Source organism: Emys orbicularis, chromosome 6 (assembly GCF_028017835.1).
Source record: "Emys orbicularis isolate rEmyOrb1 chromosome 6, rEmyOrb1.hap1, whole genome shotgun sequence".
Lineage (NCBI taxonomy): Eukaryota > Metazoa > Chordata > Testudines > Emydidae > Emys > Emys orbicularis.
The window spans coordinates 61638150-61658658 of NC_088688.1; the positions used below are offsets into that span (position 1 = coordinate 61638150).

At 44.3% G+C, this 20509-nt stretch overlaps 1 protein-coding gene across 1 annotated transcript in view; it reads left to right on the forward strand.

Annotated features, from left to right (window-relative positions):
- The window catches only part of LNPEP (leucyl and cystinyl aminopeptidase), an 88402-nt gene that overhangs the window by 32563 nt on the left and 35330 nt on the right, over positions 1-20509 (forward strand). The window contains exon 2 of the mRNA XM_065405954.1: positions 11431-12271. Within this exon, the coding sequence (XP_065262026.1) occupies positions 11431-12271 (841 nt within the window). The remainder of the gene's footprint in view (positions 1-11430; positions 12272-20509) is intronic.

Sequence of the window (20509 nt, forward strand, 5' to 3'; positions counted from 1 at the left end):
AGCTAACTACAAGGTGGAACAGATTATTTAGCTGTAGCACTCTGAGTACATTGCCCAGACCTGAAGAAGAGCTCTGTGTATGCTCAAAACTTGTCTCTCACCAACAGAAGTTCGTCCAATAAAAGATATCTCACCCACCTTGTGTTTCTAAAATACAGTAGGGCGGGGGAAGGGAATTATGACACTCAACTTTGCATTAAACTCTGGATTTTTAATTCTGTCCATTCTTTTTCACTAATACAGGTGTAAAACATTACCTTTAGAATTTACATCAGTTTCTTAATGCCTGGTTTTTCTAAAATGAATCATATGTGGAAAATGTGCTCTAGAGTGGGTGCATAACTGGTTGAACAGTATTCAGAGTACTTATCAATGGTTGGATGTCAGACTGGGAGAATGTATCTTATGGGGTCTTTCAGGGGCCTCTCCTGGCTGTGGTGGTGGTCAGTCTGGCTTCTGGAGTGAAGAATATGCTTATAATGTTTGTGCATGACTGCAAGCTGGGAGGGTTGCTAGCAGTTTGGAGGGCTGAATTAGCTGTCGCAAGGACCTTGACAAATTTGGTCTGAAATCAACCAAGTCAATAAAGACAAGTGCAAAGTACTACATTTGGGATGGAAAAATTAAATGCATGAATACAAAATAGGTAATAACTGGTTGGATATTAGAGCTGCTGAAAGAGATCTTGGGGTTATAGTGGATTACAAATTGAATGAGCCAACAGTGTGGTGCAGTTGTGAAAAAGGCTAATAATATTCTGGGACGTGCAGTGTAACACACTGGGGGTAACTGTTCTTCTCTACTTGGCACGGGTGGGGTCTCAGCTGGAGTCTTGTGTCCAGTTTTGGGCTGCACACTCTAGGAAAGATGTGGACAAATTGGAGAGTCCAGAGGAGAGTAACCATAAAAGGTTTAGAAAACATGAGCTGGGAGGAAAGGTTAAAAAACAAACCTCTGTGCATGTTTAGTCTTGAGAAAAGAAGACCATGTGAAAGGGGGGCCTGATAAGTTTTCAGGTATGTTAAGAGCTGTTCTAGAGGACTGTGATCAATTGTTCTCTATGTCTACTAAGGGTAGAACTAGAAGTAATGGCCTTAATCTGCATCAAGGAATATCTAGGTTAGATGTTAAGAAATCCTTTCTAACTATAAGGATAGTTAAGTAGCCATGGAATTGGTTACCAAAGGAGGTTGTGGATTCCCTGTCTTTGGAGGTTTTAAGCAAAGATTAGTTGAACACCTGTGGTCGAAGTATACTTGGTCCTACCTTGGGGCTGGATTAATGACCTCTTGACATTTCAATAAATTTTTATGTTTGGATGGCCCCTTTTAAACAAACTGGCCTTCATCGTCATTAATAACATTAACATGAATAAGCAACTGCTCTTGTTACCTGTTTTGCTATCTCTAATTTACCAGCTAAGCATATGAAATATTTTCAGTAGATTGGAAAATGTATATTTAGTCAACCGTAAGTCTCTTCTATTAGCATGAAATCCATCCCCTTCCTGGAGTGTCTTTGCATAGCCTGGGATGATTTATATTTGTGGGAGATGGATTTTGCCCTCCAACTTGTAGATAGGGTGTATTTAGACCACCCTTCTTTGGCTAATATTTTGGAATACCAGCCCACTGTTTGCATGGAAACATGGATCAGATATAGACCATGTAGTAAACTACAGCAATACAAAATTAACATGTCATACATTAAATGGGTTAAAAACTGGCAAACTGACACCTTTCAATGTAATTGCAAACTGGGAATCATCACTGATGTGGTGTGTTTCTAGTGGAGTTTTGGAGAGTAACTTTATTTATTTTATTTTTAAATCCATGACCTGGAAGTTTGCAGATGACCCCATTCTGGGGGACTGGTGAGGAAAGATTTCTGGTATATACTCACGCGGATTGCTTGGTAAACAGGGTGCAAGCAAACCATACGCTTTTTAATATGGTCAAACACGTGTAGTACAAAGACTGTAGACCATATTTACAGGGAAATATCCTGGGAAGCAGTGGGTCTGAAAAAGATGTAGGGATTACGGTGGAAATCAGCTGAACGTGAGCACCTGTTGTGACACTGTGGCCAAAAAGGCTGATGCAATCCTTGGATGCATGAACAGGGGAATCTTGAGTGGAAAAGGGGAGAATATTACCGCTGTGTTTGGCAGTGGTGTGACTGCTGCTAGAATACTGTAGCCAGGACTAGGGTCTACAATTCAAGAAAGCTTTTGACAAATTGGAAAAGGTTCAGAGAAGAGCCATGAGAATGATTGAAGCACTAGTAAATGTGCCTTATAGCGATAGACTCAAAAAGCTCAATCCATTTAGCTTCACAAAGAGAACGTTAAGGGTGACTTGATTGTTCACCTTGTAGATACTTACAGACTGCAAATATTTGATCTAGCAGAGAAAGGTACAACCGAATCCAATGGCTGGAAGTTAAAGCTAGACAAATTCAGACTGGAAATAAGGCATAAATTTTTAACTGAGAGTAATTAACCATTGGAAAATTTACTAAGGGTTGTGGTGGATTCTCCATCGCTGACAATGTTTTTCTAACATGTGCGCTAAGAATTATTTTGGGGAAGTTCTGTGCCTTGTGTTTATAAAAGAGGTCAGAGTAGATAAGCAAAACAGTCCCCTCTGGCCTTAGAATCTATGAATCTGTGTTTATTTGCTCTTTGCCTCCGGAGGGCACTAATTTTTGTTTGAAGCTTTCCATTCCTGCTAAAGAGGAGCATACAGTTTCCCCTGTAGCGTGAATACCAGCAGACAACTTTACCTCTAGCAACCGTCAAGGTGTCTTATTGTATTTATTTATTAAAATAGCATAAGTTACAGCAAACTTGCTCTATTGTATGTTTGCTTGGCTTACTATATTTTGAAAAGTTAAAGTGCAAAAGGCTTCCGAAAAACAAAACATTCCCCCCCAAAGCCATTATCTTGCTATCATGTTAAACACAAGCCTACCCCTTGCAGAAACAATCTTTTGCATATTAGGATCCGTGTCTTTTTGTGTTTTGTACCATACTTCAGATTTGAGAATTGAAACCTTGCAACTCAAAGTGCATTAGCTGAACAGCATTTAAAGCATCAGTTCCTCAAATTTACTCTTTTTCATATTTCTATGCAAAGCTTTGCATATATACCCTGTATTTTCAATTGTTAAAACAGAAAATTTGATTCTAGTCTGAGGCAACAATTTGCATCAGCATAGTTCCTATCTTTGAAAATCCGCTATGGTGCATGCTGTTTCAATATGTTATACTGGCTAGAGAACAGGTGCCATGCATCGTTTAAAAAATAAAAATAAAAAAATCTTCAGTTAATTTTACACCCTCTGCCTATAAGTCCTACAGTGGGGCCAGGCAAAAAGAACACTGTTGGCTCAGAGTAGTCTGACACCCAGGAGGGTACTGGATCAAGCCATTTGATCATAGACTACAAAGCCAGAAGGGACCACTGGGATCATCTAGTTTGACCTGTATAACACAGGTCATAGAACTTATTTAAATTTAATTCCTGTTTGAACGAGAGTGCATCTTTTTAGAAAAATATCCAAGCTTGTGTTTAAAAATTGCCAGCGATGATGAATCCACCACTACACTGGTTAGATGTTCCACTGGTTAATTATCCTCACTGTTAAGAATATGTCACTCAAATTGAGGTCCCCTGTGTTAGACCTGTGAGGAGGCGGTCATTCTGTTCTCTAGTGTGATTTGGTGGTCTGTAGCAGAAACCAGCTGGTACCCCATCTTTTGTGTTTTATCTGTTAAGACATTTATCCTGAGAGCTTATGGATCACTTACTTCTGAGTTATCAGTGATTCAGAAACAGGTAATACCGTCTTTGATGTAGAGTGCCACTCCTTCTCCCCATAAAAACAGTATTATTGTGTCCAACTGCCTCAGTGTGATCAAAGGACCAGCTATGTCTTGCAGTGAACTTACGTATTTCTTCAGTTTGTGAAAAGAGCAGTTGATGGAAATGCTTATTAAATTACAAGACTGACTTGGAAAGCATGGATGAACCTGAGGTCATATACTCTACAAGGGTAAGACCTGGATGTGGAAGGGTCCTCTACAGTGCCCTTAGCCCTGATTGGCTTAGCCATGTGTCCTTGGTCCTTCATTTAAACCACACATTAAAAAATCCACCAACTTAGAGAATTGCTCTGCTACATCTTCAGTGTAATAAAAGTGAATATATTAAAGAAGTTCTTCCTAGAACAAATTAATTATTTTGTGTTCGGGGAGGCAGAGCCACAGTATACATGTAGAATGTCGAGGATAGTTATTACTTCAAGGTCAATGTATAAAGGAAGAAAGGACTTTTTATTTCCTAATTAATTCTCTTTTTCCAATGATACTTGGGTTGATTTATTAAAACAATACAATTGTTACTGCTAAAACAGGCTTGTGCTGTTATCCTAGTTTTAGCAACCTAAACCTCTTTGATACTACAGAATATGTCAGTATAAAAGGGAGCAAAATACCCATAATTTTAAAAAACCCTATATATACTTGGTTTGTCATATTGTGGACCTGTCCCGTTCTCAGCAATGGTTGTAATTCACATCCAAGGTTTTATCCTGTTTACAAAACACAGTTATGGTCCCATGAATATTGCAAATTGGAACTATATCATAACAAGGTTTCAGACAGCTGTGTTGTCATGGGTTGCCTAAATTGACTTATTTGTGGGTCATCAGTTACAAATTCAGTCTAGTAAGGCAGACTGATTCTGCAATTCTAAATTTTCACTACAACAGTTGTAATTCAGAAAACCAACTCTCCTTCTCTTCTCTTCATGCTCTCCCAATCCTGGGCCAGCTGTGCACTCTGAGTGAACTCTGGTGTAAGCTAGAGGAGCCTAAAGGCTGACTTTTCCAGGTACTGGTTGGTCTGCCAATGGCCCCAGAGGGGCTGGCAAGTAACTAGGGATCCCGGAGTCAGAAGGACACCCTGTGCACTGGAGAGGGGTGGCAGAGGAGTCAGTATGCTGTTTCTGCACTATCAGAATACACCCTATGTTAGCTATGGTGATTCTCAGGGCTGCTTAGCAGTGGCAGTGATGTGCAAAGTAGTCCTAGAGCAACGCAGGCTCCATTTATTCAGAAACTATTGTCCATGTGTCCTTGTGCTGGGTCCTGTGCCTCACTGTCAGGTTTCTTGGCATGGTAATGTAGAATTAAATTTTGGGGTTTAAAGCACTTGTATCTTTGGGAACTGCCGTGATAGCTCAGTGGCCCTATACTGCTTTTATCTTGGCAGATGAAACTTCTCCCACTTGTTGTACTCTACTTTTCTGCCCTTGTTAGTCTTGACTGGAATCTAACCTTGTATGAATTTAAATTAATCTTTTTTTGTCAAGATTTGACTATGCTTCTCCCTGCTACTGGTGTTTGGTGTGAAAGAGGACAGTGAAGTGTGAAAATACAAAGATTACAATCCTGTTGTTCAGGCCTGGAAAAAGTCCCTACATATAGCTTGCTTAGAATATTATATATTCTTTGCCCCTTTTATTCTTGCTAGCACGGGGAAAAACAAAATGCAGCTTATCTAGACATAAATCTGTATTTAAAGCTGGTTCGCCTCGGAGTTGTTCCTGTAAAGCTGTCTGATTCCTCTGCCTGCATAGGTACGTATCTCAGGATTGGTAACTTCAGTGACCCACAAGTGCTCTGTTACTTATCTATATATGTTCCAGTGGAAATAGTGTGGGTGGTGCCCTTTATCTTCAGTAAAGTTGTGACTTGTTAACCTAGCACTGAGTTTGGAAAATGGTTGTGTGGTTTTTAACAATAAAAACAAGCCATTTTTCTCCTACTGGCTAGATTGCCGCCAATTTCTGCAAATAATTCTAAGTGCATGTTTGGGGTGGTTTATATTTAAAAAAAAAAAAGAGAGAGAGGCTGGCATTTCTCTCTCTAGTTCAAGCATTATTAGTTTGGCCTTCTATATTAATTTCTTAGGGAAAAGTTCTTTCCAGTCACAGGTATGCTCTGTGGCCCAAATAATTTTTTGTGTATACAATTTTGAGGTGAACTGGAAAATTATATGCGGTAGTTGGCTTGGGAGCAGCAAGGGAGAATTAGATGTAAACTGCTTTTTGAAAATACAGTGTAGTGGTTCCCAACCTTTTGAAATCCTCTTTGCAGAAGAGTTGTGGATGGACTTCCTGCCATGTCTCTTGCCATGTACTAACTTGGCTTCTGCCATCTATTCTTTTTTTTCTTTCCATTTTTCTCTCTATATTATCCTCCTTCCGTCCACTAGTTTTTCTTCTTATTGGTTCTTTCTCTTCTGAGTACTGTTTTCCTTTTTTCACCCCTTCTCCACCCCCGCCTCTAACATATTTACATGCTGCTCAGGGTAGGTATTGGTGGGGCATGGATGTGTGCTTTCATGGCCGAGGCATGTACATGAGCACTGTGTTAGGGGCTGCCTTAAAGCAAGTGGAACAACGGATGGCTTTGAAGAAGTTTTTTATTACTTTGTCTGAAGACATGACAGCATGTTCACATTTGAGACCCCGTGAGAGCAGGACAGATCCAGGTTCATCTAGCCTTACTGCTCCCACTACTCCTCTCCTCTATCCTCAACCTCCTGGACTAGTCTGACAACGCTCAGTCCCCCTCACTAGTCTACCCTCCCCCTGTTTTGAAGACACTGGTTCGGTGAGTTGTGGGTGTTGTCCCTTGATGTTTTAAAGCTGTTTTAGCCAAGAAACTTCAGATTAGGTTAATTAATCTCATTGCTGAGGTGAAGTGCACGGGATTATATTTGAGGAGTGGGGAGCTTTATTTTAGAGGCTGTTGAATTGGGATTTAGAAATATAACCTAGAGGGGAGAGGGTCTGATCAAGTGGACTGACAGAGAGGGTTGGTAACCTGAAACAACTGAGTTCTATTTCAGCATTCTCTTGCAATGTTAGACAAGATTAAAAAATCCATTGTTCACCTAGCTCTAGCTGAAAGGTCATGTTCTATGCCACAGAAACTCACTTTTGTAGAACTGCTCAAGGAAACTTTATTTTTTCCTTGTGAAATTTTGACCAACACTTTCTTCCCCTCTCACATTTAAAAATTGACTGACTTTTTTTGGCAAATAAATTTTTCTTGAGGGGAGAGGTGGGAAGATAGAAAACTTTCAACCAGTTAAACATGTCTGCTTTCTGTTGTACCTATCTGGCTAAGAAACTTCATCCCCTACAAGCTGTGTCCTCCTTAAATGATCAGCTAGAGCCCTAGTTCAGCTTCAGCCATGCACTTGAGTCTCTTCCTATTCAGTCAGCACAATGCTTAAACATGTGCCTAAATGTAAGCTTATGCTTAGGATCTTTATAGAATTGGGGCCTATGGTAACTGGAGGGCTATCATATCCCACATGTTTTTTCTTTTCTTTTTTCTTTCCTTACCTGACTGTGGAGCCTTTGTCATCTCCCCGGATGGGAGTCAGCACTCATTCCCTGACTTTATTTGAATTTAAAATAAAATTTGAATCATGTTTAAGAGAAGAAATGGATCAAAACAGTGTCTAAATTAGGGTTACCATATTGCAGTCCTGGAAAAAGAGGACACTCCAAGGGGCCCCGGCCCTTCCCCGCCCCGACTCCGCCCCCTCCCCTGAACGCTCTGCCCCCAGCTCCTCCTCCTCCCCTGCTTCCCACGAATCAAATGTTCGGAGAACGGAGTGGTCTCAAGTAGTCAAAGACCCTTCTTCCCCGTCCCCTCCAGTCTATGTCTATCCTATTGCTGTCTAACCCGCCCTAGCTCCTCATCTGATTTCAACTGCCCCCCACTACTGCTCTGGATTCCTTGTCCCAGTTTCCTGGTCCTGTCTCACTCTCCTCTCTCCTCGCCCCCATCCCTCAGATGGGATGTTCGTTCCAGATTGGCAAAATTATAATGCTTCCCAACATTTCAACACTTCCCATTCTAAATTTTCGGTTGCTTAACTATAGGCTAGTTCTGCCTACAACAAAGCATATTCAGAACTTCTGATTAAAGGGATTATAAGTGTAGCAACCTCCATCATAGCTAGTCACCAAAGATTGAACCCGAGCCACCCAGACTTAAAAGCATGAGCTTCTACTACTTGAGTTCAAGATATAACTCCCTTAGCTGGTAGCTATATAGTTATCCTCTTAAAAATCCACCAGAGGAGGGCACAAAACGCATGTTGGACAGTGAATTACAAAAGTGCCATTATTATTATTATTATTATTATTATTATTATTATTTATTATTATACCTGCAATACTTTTCACAATGAACATCAGTGGGGGATAAACTGGGAGTTTAAGAATATTTGGAAAACAATTTTAGAATAACATTCAGTGCTGTGGTTTAAAAGGAAAAAAAACTGTTAAAACTCATAACTTAGCAGCATTCAGTGTTTGGGGGAAAAAACAACTTCTAGGAGGGATACAAGTTAAGAATGTTGAAACAGGAAAATGTTATGCTTAGCACGCCGCCTTGCCCAAGTGGTAACTATGTAATACTTGCAAGATTTCACTGTAATGTTTTACAATATATAGCAGCGTAATGCTGATTCCATTGATATTGTTGAGCAATTCATGCTGATTTTATTTCAGCGCACATCTTAATAGTTTTGAATACAAGATCACAATTTTCAGCTCAGTTGATCTGAACATGCAGAGCTTTAAAATTGCTATGCTCTAAACTGTATATTAACTACAATTTTATAAACCTGCATGTCAGAGAACTGTGTGCCACTACTACTAGACAGTGGCACAAGGCAATTCAGTGTGAATCACAGACATGTAAAACTGGAAGGGACATCAACAGGTCATCTAGTCAAACCCCTGCACTGAGGCAGGACTGAGTAATAACAACTAGACCATCCTTGACAGGTGTTTTGTCTAACCTCTTAAAAAACTCCCATGACTGCTATTCCATAACCTCTCTCGGTAATTTGTCCAGTGCTTAACTACCTTTACAGTTAGGAAGTTTTTCCTAATGTCTAACCTAAATCTCCCTTGCTACAATTTAAGCCCATTGCTGCTTTTTCATGCATGTCCCGAGTGGGACGGGGATGGGTCCAGGCAGTGGGATTGGGGGGAGGGAGGTCGGTGGATGTGTGGGGATGGACCGGGGGAAGCAGGGTGGAGGAACTGAGGGGGACTGGGACTGGGAGGGACTGAGGGGGATGGGACAGGACTGGGATGGGGGGAGTAGGGTAGGGGCTGTGAGGGGAGCATGAATGGGACAGGGTAGAGAGAGAGCTGTGTAGAGTGGGGTGGGGGAGACAATGGGGCTGGGCTGGGGAGGGTTGGGGGGGTTGGGGAGAGGGACAGGGTCTGGAGGGGATGAGACAGGGGAGCAGGACTGGAATGGGGGGGAAGTTGAGGGGGTGGGACAGCTGGGGGAGTGATGGGGGTGGGATGACGGGAGGCTGAAGAAGAGATTTGGGGTAGGGCAAGGCTGAGGGCAGTGGGTTGGGGGGAGCAGGGGGACTGTGGGGGAGGCTGTTGGAATGGGGGCAGGGACTGAGGGCAGTGGGTTTGGGGTGTGAGGTACAGGGGGAACTGCAGGGAAGGCTGAGGGAACAGGGTCAGGGTGGGGGCTGAGGGCAGTGGGGATGAGGGGAGCCCCCCCAGAGGGGCCTGCCAGGGGGCCAGGTGAGCCCAGCAATGCTTACCTGAAGCGGCTCCCAGGAAGCATCCAGCAGGCAGGTCCCTCCCAGTCCCTCTGGCTCCTTCCTACGGTTGGGTTGGGTCGAGGGGAGGGGGGCAGGAGTGGGGAGGGGCTCTCTGCCCGAGTCTACAGGCCCCGCCCCGCTGCTGCACGCAGGGGAGCGAGACCTCCTCGCTGCCTCTCTGTGTACCGGGGCAGGGGCAGGGCTGCGCTCTGCAGGCTCCTGCCGGCCGGGCAGTGGGCCCCGTGGGCTGACACCGCTGCGCCGGGAGCTCTCAGCTGCGCGCTGCCCCAGGGAGGAAAGGTGAGTGGCGCCGGCTTGCCGCGGCTGCCCTGTCAGCGCTTTTGGGTCTTTAAATAGCCGTCCGGGGGGAAATCCCGGACATTTTTAGCTTTTTACAAATTCCCCCCGGACGGCTATTTAAAGACCCAAAAGCCGGACATGGTAACCCTAGTCTAAATGTCTCTTGGAGACAAACTTCTGAAAGCAGCACTAAGAGAAGTTAAGCATAAATTACAGAAGTCTCAACAAAATACAAAGTTGGTATTGGGGGTTTCTGGCACAAAAGAGATTCAGGGTTGTACCAGTCTACGGCTGTGTGTCTCTCTTCCTCCCCTCCCACCCCCCTTCTATTAGCTTTTCTTAGTCTGTCTCCTCCAACACTTCCAAAGTCCCTTAAAATCAGTGTCTTTCCACTGACAGCAGTGGGCTTTGCTTCAGGCCCATGGTGATAACAAATGCTTGTTCTCTCCAAAGCCACTTTGACCTGCTTTCTGGTCCCTAGGCCTTGCATCAGCTCTGTCCATGCACAGGGATAGGATTCCTTATTCCCTCTGTCTCCTTGGTAGTTGGTTGCCCAAAGTATAAATTACTTATACAGAAGTTAGCCTTGTAGCCATGTCGATCCCAGGATATTAGAGAGATGAGGTAGATGACGTAATATCTTTTATTGGACAAAATTCTGTTGGTGAGAGAGACAAGCTTTCGAGCCACACAGATCAGCTCTTCACATATGTTTCACGTCTAGTTATCTGTCACTCTTGTAAAAAGTGACTCTTGAATCTGAACTTTTAATTGAATAACAATTTATTAATTATTAAGATCCAGATTTATGGAGATGTTTTACTTTAGCAAGCACTTTTTAACTCTTTTTATGCACAGGCTTTTACCCAGGACATAGGGACTAAATCTTAAATGAAGAGCGCAGTTGCAAATGTAGTATATTATCCTTTTTTATATAAAAGGAATAGAAAATTTAACCAGATCCCTCTCCTGAAACAAAATAGTGGCTTGATATTTGTCTTCCACTGGTTTAGCAATCAGCACTTTGCTAAATCCTTTCTACAACACAACTTAACACTGAATGTGGACAGGGCAGTTAGTGTTTTTAAAAATATACTAGTTGGCTGTGGTTAACCATAGGATCCTCCATGTTCTTACATGTGTCCCTCCCCACAAGAAAGGCAAAATCATGTTGGTAACATTATGTTAAAATGTTAGTTATGCAGTTTCCCAGAGCAGATTAGGCCAAAGGGTTGCATGAATGTCTCCAGGAATGTTGTTAGTCAAACCAAAAATCATCACTGTATGCAAAAATATGTACAAATATTCTCCAGAATTGGAGCTCTCTCAGTAAGAGATGCTGCACAAGTGCTTTCCATTCTCCACTACTCCCACTCTGTAAGTTATCTTTTGGGTTGTCATAGCCATAACTTTTTAGTTATAAAATATGCTCTTTTTTCTCTCCTCCTCTTCTCCCCACTCAGATCGAATTCAGTTGCCCAGGAATATGATTGAAAACAGCATGTTTGAGGAAGAACCTGATGTGGTTGACTTGGCAAAGGAGCCTTGCTTGCATCCATTGGAGCCTGATGAAGTGGAATATGAGCCAAGAAGTTCCCGACTACTGGTGCGTGGCCTTGGAGAGAATGAAATGGATGAGGATGAAGAGGATTATGAATCATCAGCGAAATTGCTGGGCATGTCCTTCATGAACAGAAGCACAGGTCTCCGTAGTAATGCATCTGGCTATAGTCAGAGCTCAGATGGATCATGCTCAGTGCCCTCTTTAAGGACCATGGTGGTTTGTGCAGTTGTTCTTCTGATTGCAGTTTCAGTAATAATGGTGATCTACCTTCTTCCCAAATGTACCTTTACCAAAGAAGGCTGCCATAAAAAGAACCATACAATGGAACTGATATATCCTCTAGCAACTAATGGAAAGAGATTTCCATGGGCAAAAAACAGGCTTCCCAGTAATGTTGTACCACTACACTATGATCTCATCTTGCAGCCAAACCTAACAACTACAAAGTTTGCAGGTTCTGTACAGATAACTGTTAATGTCATCCAGGTGACTTGGAATATCATACTTCATAGCTCAGGACTTAATATCACCAAGGCAACTCTGACTTCAGCAGGTTGGAATCAGGCAAAACCAGTTGAAGTCCTGGAATATCCAGTGCGTGATCAGATTGCAGTTGTGGCCCCTGATGCTCTACTTGTTGGGCAGAACTACACCCTCAGCATAGACTATTCATCTAATTTATCAGATACCTATTATGGGTTTTACAAAGTCTCCTACAAGGATGAACATGCTAAGAAAAGGTAGGCTAATGAATAAGTTTTCTCATCCCTGTATTTCTAGGTTGTTTCGTGTGTACTCGTTTGCACTTGATTCGTTAATTAAAAATAATGATGGGGGGAGGGCAAGGAGCAATGACTCGGCTGTGTGGTTTTTCTGACTCCACACCTGAGCCCTGAAGTGTATAGCAAAGGAGTTCTTCGGGAGACAGTTGCTAGCAGAGTCTGTCTGAAAACGAGCGGGGTTTTTGCTTATTTATTTAAAAAATTCCTTTGGAAATACAACGTTCCCTCTGTTTTGAATATTAACTCTTCGTGTTGATGGCAGCTTACACAAAGATCAGGTCCACTGCAGGAGAGTGAAGCAGAAGTTTTCCATGATTAGAATCAACACTGCTTCAAGAATCTCTTGCATGGATTGATTTGTTACAGCACAGACAGTCCTTCACTTCAGTTCTGTTTCCCTGCTTGTGGATAGTTATCTTGTTAGGTTATATTAATCTTGCGTCCTTTCATGGTTTTCTCTCAGATTGGTGGTGGTGGTGATAATGAGTCACTACTGCAGAGGGATCGATACTCTTAACCATGAATGTTAATGATTGGAATTTTTCCAAAAGACCACTTGGTCTACCTCTTACTAAGTCAATAGACAATCACAAGGGTTGTACTAAGCGTCTTTCTTCTGGTCTCTAAGAAGTAGGCAAATAATAAAGGCTTGATGATGATTTTTTTCCATATGTAGCCAGGTTGTGATAGCCTTACTCACATAAAATCGTACCTGACTCCTTGAGCAGTCTCCTTGATTTCAATGGGGCTACTTGAGGAGTAAATTAATATTAAATTGTGGCACAAGCTGACCAATAATATTTCGCTGCCTGCACCTCTTAATTAATGACATATAAGGGACCTGAATAATCCAGACTTAAAATTAAGTCTAATCCATTTTAAAAAGAAAACCAGCTAGTGTAAAGTTTGTTTTGTTGGTAGACAAACAAGAGAGCTGCATAGTGTAGGAAAGATGTTTTGCTGAGCTTTCACTAGTTTAAAAAAAATAAAACCTTGTTTACCTAACTAAATGATGCAGTTGATCTCCCTGCCTCTTCCCATAACACACTAACAGTGATAAATTTTAAAAGGCAACACATTTAAAAATGTAAAAGTAAATGCTTTTTGATGTCACTTAAAATTAACCTATAGAACTTGTCACCATCAGGATATCAATAAGGCAAATCGCTTAATATATACAGGAAAAGGGTTGTATACATGTTGTCATTTGAGAATAACTTCTGCTACAAAAACTGGGGTACACTTAGGCCTGGTCTACACTAGGAGTTTATGTCGAATTTAGCGCCGTTACATCGAATTAAGTATGCACCCGTCCACACCACGAAGCTATTTAGTTCGACATTGAGGTCTCTTAAATTCGACTTCTGTACTCCTCCCCAACGAAGGGAGTAGCGCTAAATTCGACATGGCCATGTCGAATTAGGCTAGGTGTGGATGGAAATCGACGGTAATAGCTCCGGGAGCTATCCCACAGTGCACCACTCTGTGGACACTCTGGACAGCAGTCAGAGCTCGGATGCTCTGACCAGCCACACAGGAAAAGCTCCGGGAAAATTTGAATTCCTTTTCCTGTCTGGGCAGTTTGAATCTCATTTCCTGTTTGGACATCGTGGCGAGCTCAGCAGCACAGGCAACGATGCAGAGCTCTCTAGCAGAGATGGCCATGCAATCTCAGAATAGAAAGAGGGCCCCAGCATGGACTGATCGGGAAGTCTTGGATCTGATCGCTGTGTGGGGCAATGAGTCCGTGCTTTCCGAGCTGCGATCGAAAAGACGGAATGCAAAGATCTACGAGAAGATCTCTAAAGCCATGGCAGAGAGAGGATACAGCCGGGATGCAACGCAGTGCCGCGTGAAAATCAAGGAGCTGAGACAAGGCTACCAGAAGACCAAAGAGGCAAACGGACGCTCCGGATCCCAGCCCCAGACATCCCGTTTCTACGAGGCAATGCATTCTATCCTAGGTGCGGCCACCACCACTACCCCACCACTGACCGTGGACTCTGAGGATGGGATATTGTCGACGGCCGCTTCCTCGGACATGTTAGCGGACGGGGAAGATGAGGAAGGAGATGAGGAGGACGAGGCAGTCGACAGCGCTTACAACGCTGATTTCCCCGACAGCCAGGATCTCTTCATCACCCTTACAGAGATCCCCTACCAACCGTCCCCAGGCGTTAACCCGGACACAGAATCAGGGGAAGGATCAGTCAGTAAGTGTTTTAAACATGTAAACATTTATTTTTAACAGAACAGGAATATTAACAATAATAACAATGGGTTTTTCATGATTAGTTTGCCCTAGGCGCTTAACGTTTCAGTCCTTGGCAGTGCAACTACTGAAAAAAAATCTAACAATGTCCGGTTTAGCATGATTGTTCTGCCCTAGCCGCTCTACTGTTTAGTCCCTGCCAGTGCAGCTACAGTAAAATGCGGTCTATATGTCCGGGGATAGAGCTGAAATCCTCCAGGGACATCTCCACGAAGCTCTCCTGGAGGTAATTGGAAAGCCTTTGCATGAGGTTCCTTGGGAGAGCGGCCTTATTGGGTCCTCCGTAGTAGGAAACGTTTCCACGCCAGGAGACAAGCAAGTACTCGGGAATCATTGCCTTGCAGAGCATGGCGGCATACGGCCCTGGTCTTTGCAGGCTTTCCCGAAGCATTCTTTCTTTCTCCATCTCTGAAATCCTCATCAGAGTGATGTCGCTCATGGTGACCTGCTTTGAATTGGGTAGGGGAATGTTAGTATTGGGACTGCTTGCCTGTTCCTTTACAGAACTGTAACCGGCGGCTTACAGCCACGCGGTGGAGGCGGGAGGGGGCAGCATACAGGGATCTTTCCCTGGGACAGCCACGAGGGGGTGGGACAGGGGCAGAGTTCATGCTTGCCGGATTGCTGGCAGTAGGGACTGGCATTGCTTTCAACGTGAAAGGAGGCCAGTGCTATTATTAAAGTTTTAAGCAGCCACAAGTTTACGGCTTACCATGTCGGCCTGCTACACAAATTCCGGTGTCCTGCCCCGCTTCTCTGATCTGCACTGCAAGACCCCAGGCACTGAATGCGAAGGCCGAAAATTCGACCTTGTCCTGAGTGCGCATGTGATAGGTGCTGTGCATGGTCTAGTTCACAGAGAAAGACTATGTTCTTTGTTCACCCCAAAATTTATCTTTCTGAGGAATTCACTCCCTTTTTCCCATCCCACAGCTGTGACTGTCTCCTGACCTAGCCTGGCATCACACTCCCAGAGGCTAGTGCAGATTAGGCGTAGGAAGAAGAGGATACGGGAGGACATGTTCTCGGAACTTATGGGCTGCTCCCGAGCCCAGGCAGCCCAGCAGACCCAGTGGAGGGAGAACTTGTCCCAAATGCACCGATCAGACATGGAACAGGAGGAGAGGTGGCGGCAGGAAGACCAGCAGGCGACTCAAACGCTGCTTGGACTAATGAGGGAGCAAACGGACACGCTCCGGCGCCTTGTGGATGTTCTGCAGGAGGACAGAGCCCCGCTGCAGTATATCTGTAACTGCCCTCCCCCACCACCAAGTCCCATACCCCCCTCACCCAAAGTCCAAAGAAGGAGGGGCGGCAGAGTCCGTGAAAACTCTCACTCCACCCCTGCAGACTGCTCAAGTACCAGAAGGCTCTCATTCCCCAAAATTTGATAAGTCCTTTCCTTCCCGCCTCACCCAAGCCCCCGTCCAAGTTTCATCCCCCAGTTTCATGTGTAGTTGCTAATAAAAAATACATTTCTGTTAATTACTGTTTCCATCATGTTCTTTTAGAGGAGAGTCTGTCTGAAGGGGGGGAAGGGGGTTGGTAATTGGACAGGACAGTCACCTTTACCAGGGTACAGAGGCGGGGGCAGGTTCAGCAGCAGGGCACACACACATTGCAGTCACTAGTTACCGTGATCAGTCTGGGAGGTGGTTTTCATGTTCTGTGGGGGAGGGGGGAGCTCTGACTTTGTGGCGGGGGAGGGCAGTTAGAGATCTTATGCAGCGGTCCTTATCCTGGATCACAGAGCCACGCAGCAGGGGATCTGTAACCATCCTCCCCCTGCCACAAAGTCACATAGCCCCCACACACAGAGTTTAGAAGCGTCCTTTGCATCACTACACTACACCCGCTCCCCACCACAGTCTGCGTCCCAGGTTCAACACTTTACCGAGAAAACAGTAATAAAGAAAACGGTGTTCATTAACAAAATTCAAGTGATTTTATTTTTAAACGTGTGTTGGAAGGGGGGGAACGGGGTATGTAACTGGAAAGGATAGTGAATATTTACTTGGTAAAGAAACGGGGGCAGGTTCAGCTTCTCTGTACACAAACTTAATAGTCACAGGTTACCCTGCTCACTCAGGAACCTAGCTTTCAAAGCCTCCCGGATGCACAGCGCGTCCCGCTGGGCTCTTCTAATCGCCCGGCTGTCTGGCTGGGCGTAATCAGCAGCCAGGCTATTTGCCTCAACCTCCCACCCAGCCATAAAGGTCTCCCCCTTGCTCTCACAGAGATTGTGGAGCACACAGCGAGCTGCAATAACAATGGGGATATTGGTTTCGCTGAGATCACAGCGAGTCAGTAAGGTTCTCCATCTCCCCTTGAGACGGCCAAAAGCACACTCCACCACCATTCTGCACTTGCTCAGCCGGTAGTTGAAGAGTTCTTTTTCGGTGTCCAGGGCACCAGTATAGGGCTTCATGAGCCAGGGCATTAGCGGGTAGGCTGGGTCCCCGAGGATGACTATAGGCATCTCCACATCCCCAAGAGTTATTTTGTGGTCCGGGAAGTAAATACCTTCCTGCAGCCGTCTAAACAGACCAGAGTTCCTGAAAACACGAGCGTCATGAACCTTGCCCAGCCATCCGACGTTGATGTTTGTAAAACGTCCCCTATGGTCCACCAGTGCTTGCAGCACCATTGAAAAGTAGCCCTTTCGGTTAATGTACTGGCTGGCCTGGTGGTCCGGTCCCAGGATAGGGATGTGAGTTCCATCTATAGCCCCACCGCAGTTTCGGAATCCCATCGCGGCGAAGCCATCTATGATGACCTGCGCGTTTCCCAGGGTCACTACCTTTGAGAGCAGTAGCTCAACGAATCCGTTGGCTACTTGCATGACAACAACCCCCACGGTAGATTTGCCCACGCCGAAGTGGTTCGCGACTGACCGGTAGCTGTCTGGCGTTGCAAGCTTCCAGAGGGCTATGGCCACTCGCTTCTGGACACTCAGGGCTGCTCGCATCCGGGTGTCATTGCGCTTCAGGGCAGGGGACAGCAACTCACAAAGTTCCAGGAAAGTCCCCTTCCGCATGCGAGAGTTTCGCAGCCACTGTGATTCATCCCAGACCTGCAGCACTATGCGCTCCCACCAGTCCGTGCTTGTTTCCCGGGCCCAGAATCCCCGTTCCACAACATCAACATGACCCATTGCCACCATGATGTCCTCGGCGCAGGGTACCGTGCTTTCTGACAGGTCTGTGCCACTCTCAGACTTCAGGTCCTCACCGCGCTGCCGTAGCCTCCTCGCCCGATTTCTCAGCATCTGCCTCTGGGAAAGGTGGATGATAAGGTGCGAGGTGTTGACAACAGCCATAACTGCAGCGATGGTCACAGCGGGCTCCATGCTCGCAGTGCTGTGGCGTCCGCGCTGTCACTGACCAGAAAAGTGCGCAAACTGATTTCCCGCCGGCGCTTTCAGGGAGGGAGGGCGGGAGTGATGGTCGGATGACGACAGTTACCCAAAAGCACCCTCGACACATTTTTTTTTACCCAGAAGGCATTGGCGGCTCAACCCAGAATTCCAATGGGCAGCGGGGACTGCGGGAACTGTGGGATAGCTGCCCACAGTGCACCGCTTCCAATGTCGATGCTTGTCCCGTTAGTGTGGACTCACAAAGTCGAATTACTGTCCTTAGTGTGGACACACACGTTCGACTTTGTAATATCGATTCCACATATTCGATTTAAGTAAAATCGAACTACTCTCGTAGTGTAGACATACCCTTAGTCTATAAATTGTAACAGTGCATGCATTGATCACCCTCTAACAGGAAGAATCCTCATGTAACACAGACACTTGTCCTCCAGTCCCCAAATGATATATTCTGTTGTGGAACTGGGCACATCACAGTGGGTTTGACTTTTTTTTTTTTTTTTTTTTCCCCTTAAGCACCTGGCTTTTGAAGACAGAAGTCTGGGCTAGACACCATTGGTTTGTTCCAGGTTGGCTATGTCTGGCTAGCCAATTTTCTGAACAGTCAAAAAAAAAATGCCATATTTTCCTACTCAGAAAGAAACCTTATCCATAAACAAACATCAAGGAGAGGATATTCATAAGCATATGGTGACATTCACTCTCTGGAGGGTACCTGGTGACCGATTCTTTTCCTAGTGTTGTATCCAGCTGTTGATCTTTTTTCCTTATTCTTTTGGCTTTGAATTAAAATACCAAAGATTCTCATGCTAGTGAGCCAAAGATCACTATAATCTGAGGTGTCGATTACATCAAAGTAGCATTACCTGAAAGATTTAAATAAAATACACTGCCACAGTGAGGAAGCTGAGAACGCAGGCATTACAATGAAATATATGAAATGAAATAAAATAACTGCAGTCAGAGCTTAGAAGGCAAAATTCATTTATGCCAATAATTGTGGGCAACTGGTTCCATTTTGCTTTAGTTTTCTATTAGGTTCCCTTCCAAAAAAAGCCTCCCTTTATTCTCCACATTTAATTTACTTTAACATTATAGTTTTTAAAAATGCAGGCTGTTGAAGGGTGAAACTGACCTGTTAGTGTGTGAATGATAAATTAGCCTCAGGCGTCAGTCCGGGTGCAGATCCCCAGCCCTGGTTGTGCAGCAGCGGGCGCTGACCCTGGGCTCTGGATGCTGACCTTCAGCCCTAGCTGTCTGGCAGCAGGCTTCTGCCCCTAGCCCCAGCCATGTGGCAGCAGGCGCTGGCCCCGGTCACTGACCCCTGGCCGTGTGGCAGTGGGCACTGATCCCTGGCCCTGAACGCTGATCCCCAATCCTGGTCACAGAGCAATTGGCGCTGAGCCTGGGCTCCAGTAGGTGCTGGCTCAGGGTGTTGACCCTCATCCCCGACCACGCAGTGGTGGGAGTCCCCCATCCATCCTCCCTGGCCCCTGCTGATCCCCATCCCTCCATCCAAGTCTTAATTAGCCAGGACTTGTTGTGAAAAGTGATAGTAGCAAAGATACAAGTATCACTTTTCATAGTATTATTTTTATTATCTAGTCCTAAAAAAAAAAAAAAAAAAAAAACCCTACTTAAATAAATTGCAATGATTTGGGCATGTATACATGTCCATATATTAGGGTTGTTGATTAATTGCAGTTAACTCTTATGATTAACTCACAAAAATTAACTGCAATTAATCGCAGTTTTAATCACACTGTTAAACAATAGAATCCCAATTGACATTATTACATATTTTTGGATGTTTTTCTACATTTTCAAATATATTGACGTCAGTTACAACACAGAATACGAAGTGTACAGTGCTCACTTAATAATATTTTTGATTACAAATATTTTCACTATAAAAATGATAAAAGAAATAGTATTTTTCAATTCACCACATACAAGTACTGAAGTGCAATCTCTTTATTGTGAAAGTGCAATTTACAAATCTAGATTTTTTTTGTTTTGTTTAGTTTTGTTACATAACTGCACTCAAAAACAAAACAGTGTAAAACTTTAGAGTCTACAAGTCCACTCAGTCCTACTTGTTCAGTCAACCGCTAAGAGAAACAAGTTTGTTTACGGGAGATAATGGTGCCCGCTTCTTATTTACAATGTCACCTGAAAGTGAGAACAGGCGTTCCCGTGGCACTTTTGTAGCCGGCATTGCAAGGTATTTATGTGCCAGATATGCAAAACATTCGTATGCCCCTTCATGCTTCGGCCACCATTCTAGAGGTCATGCTTCCATGCTGATTGTGCTTGTTAAAAAAATAATGCTTTAATTAAATTTGTGACTGAACTCCTTGGGGGAGAATTGTACGCCTCCTGCTCTGTTTTACCCGCATTCTGCCATATATTTCATGTTATAGCAGTCTCGAATGATGACCCAGCACATGTTCATATTAAGAACACTTTCATAGCACATTTGACAAAACGCAAAGAAGGTACTAATGTGAGATATCTAAGGATAGATACAGCACTCAACCCAAGA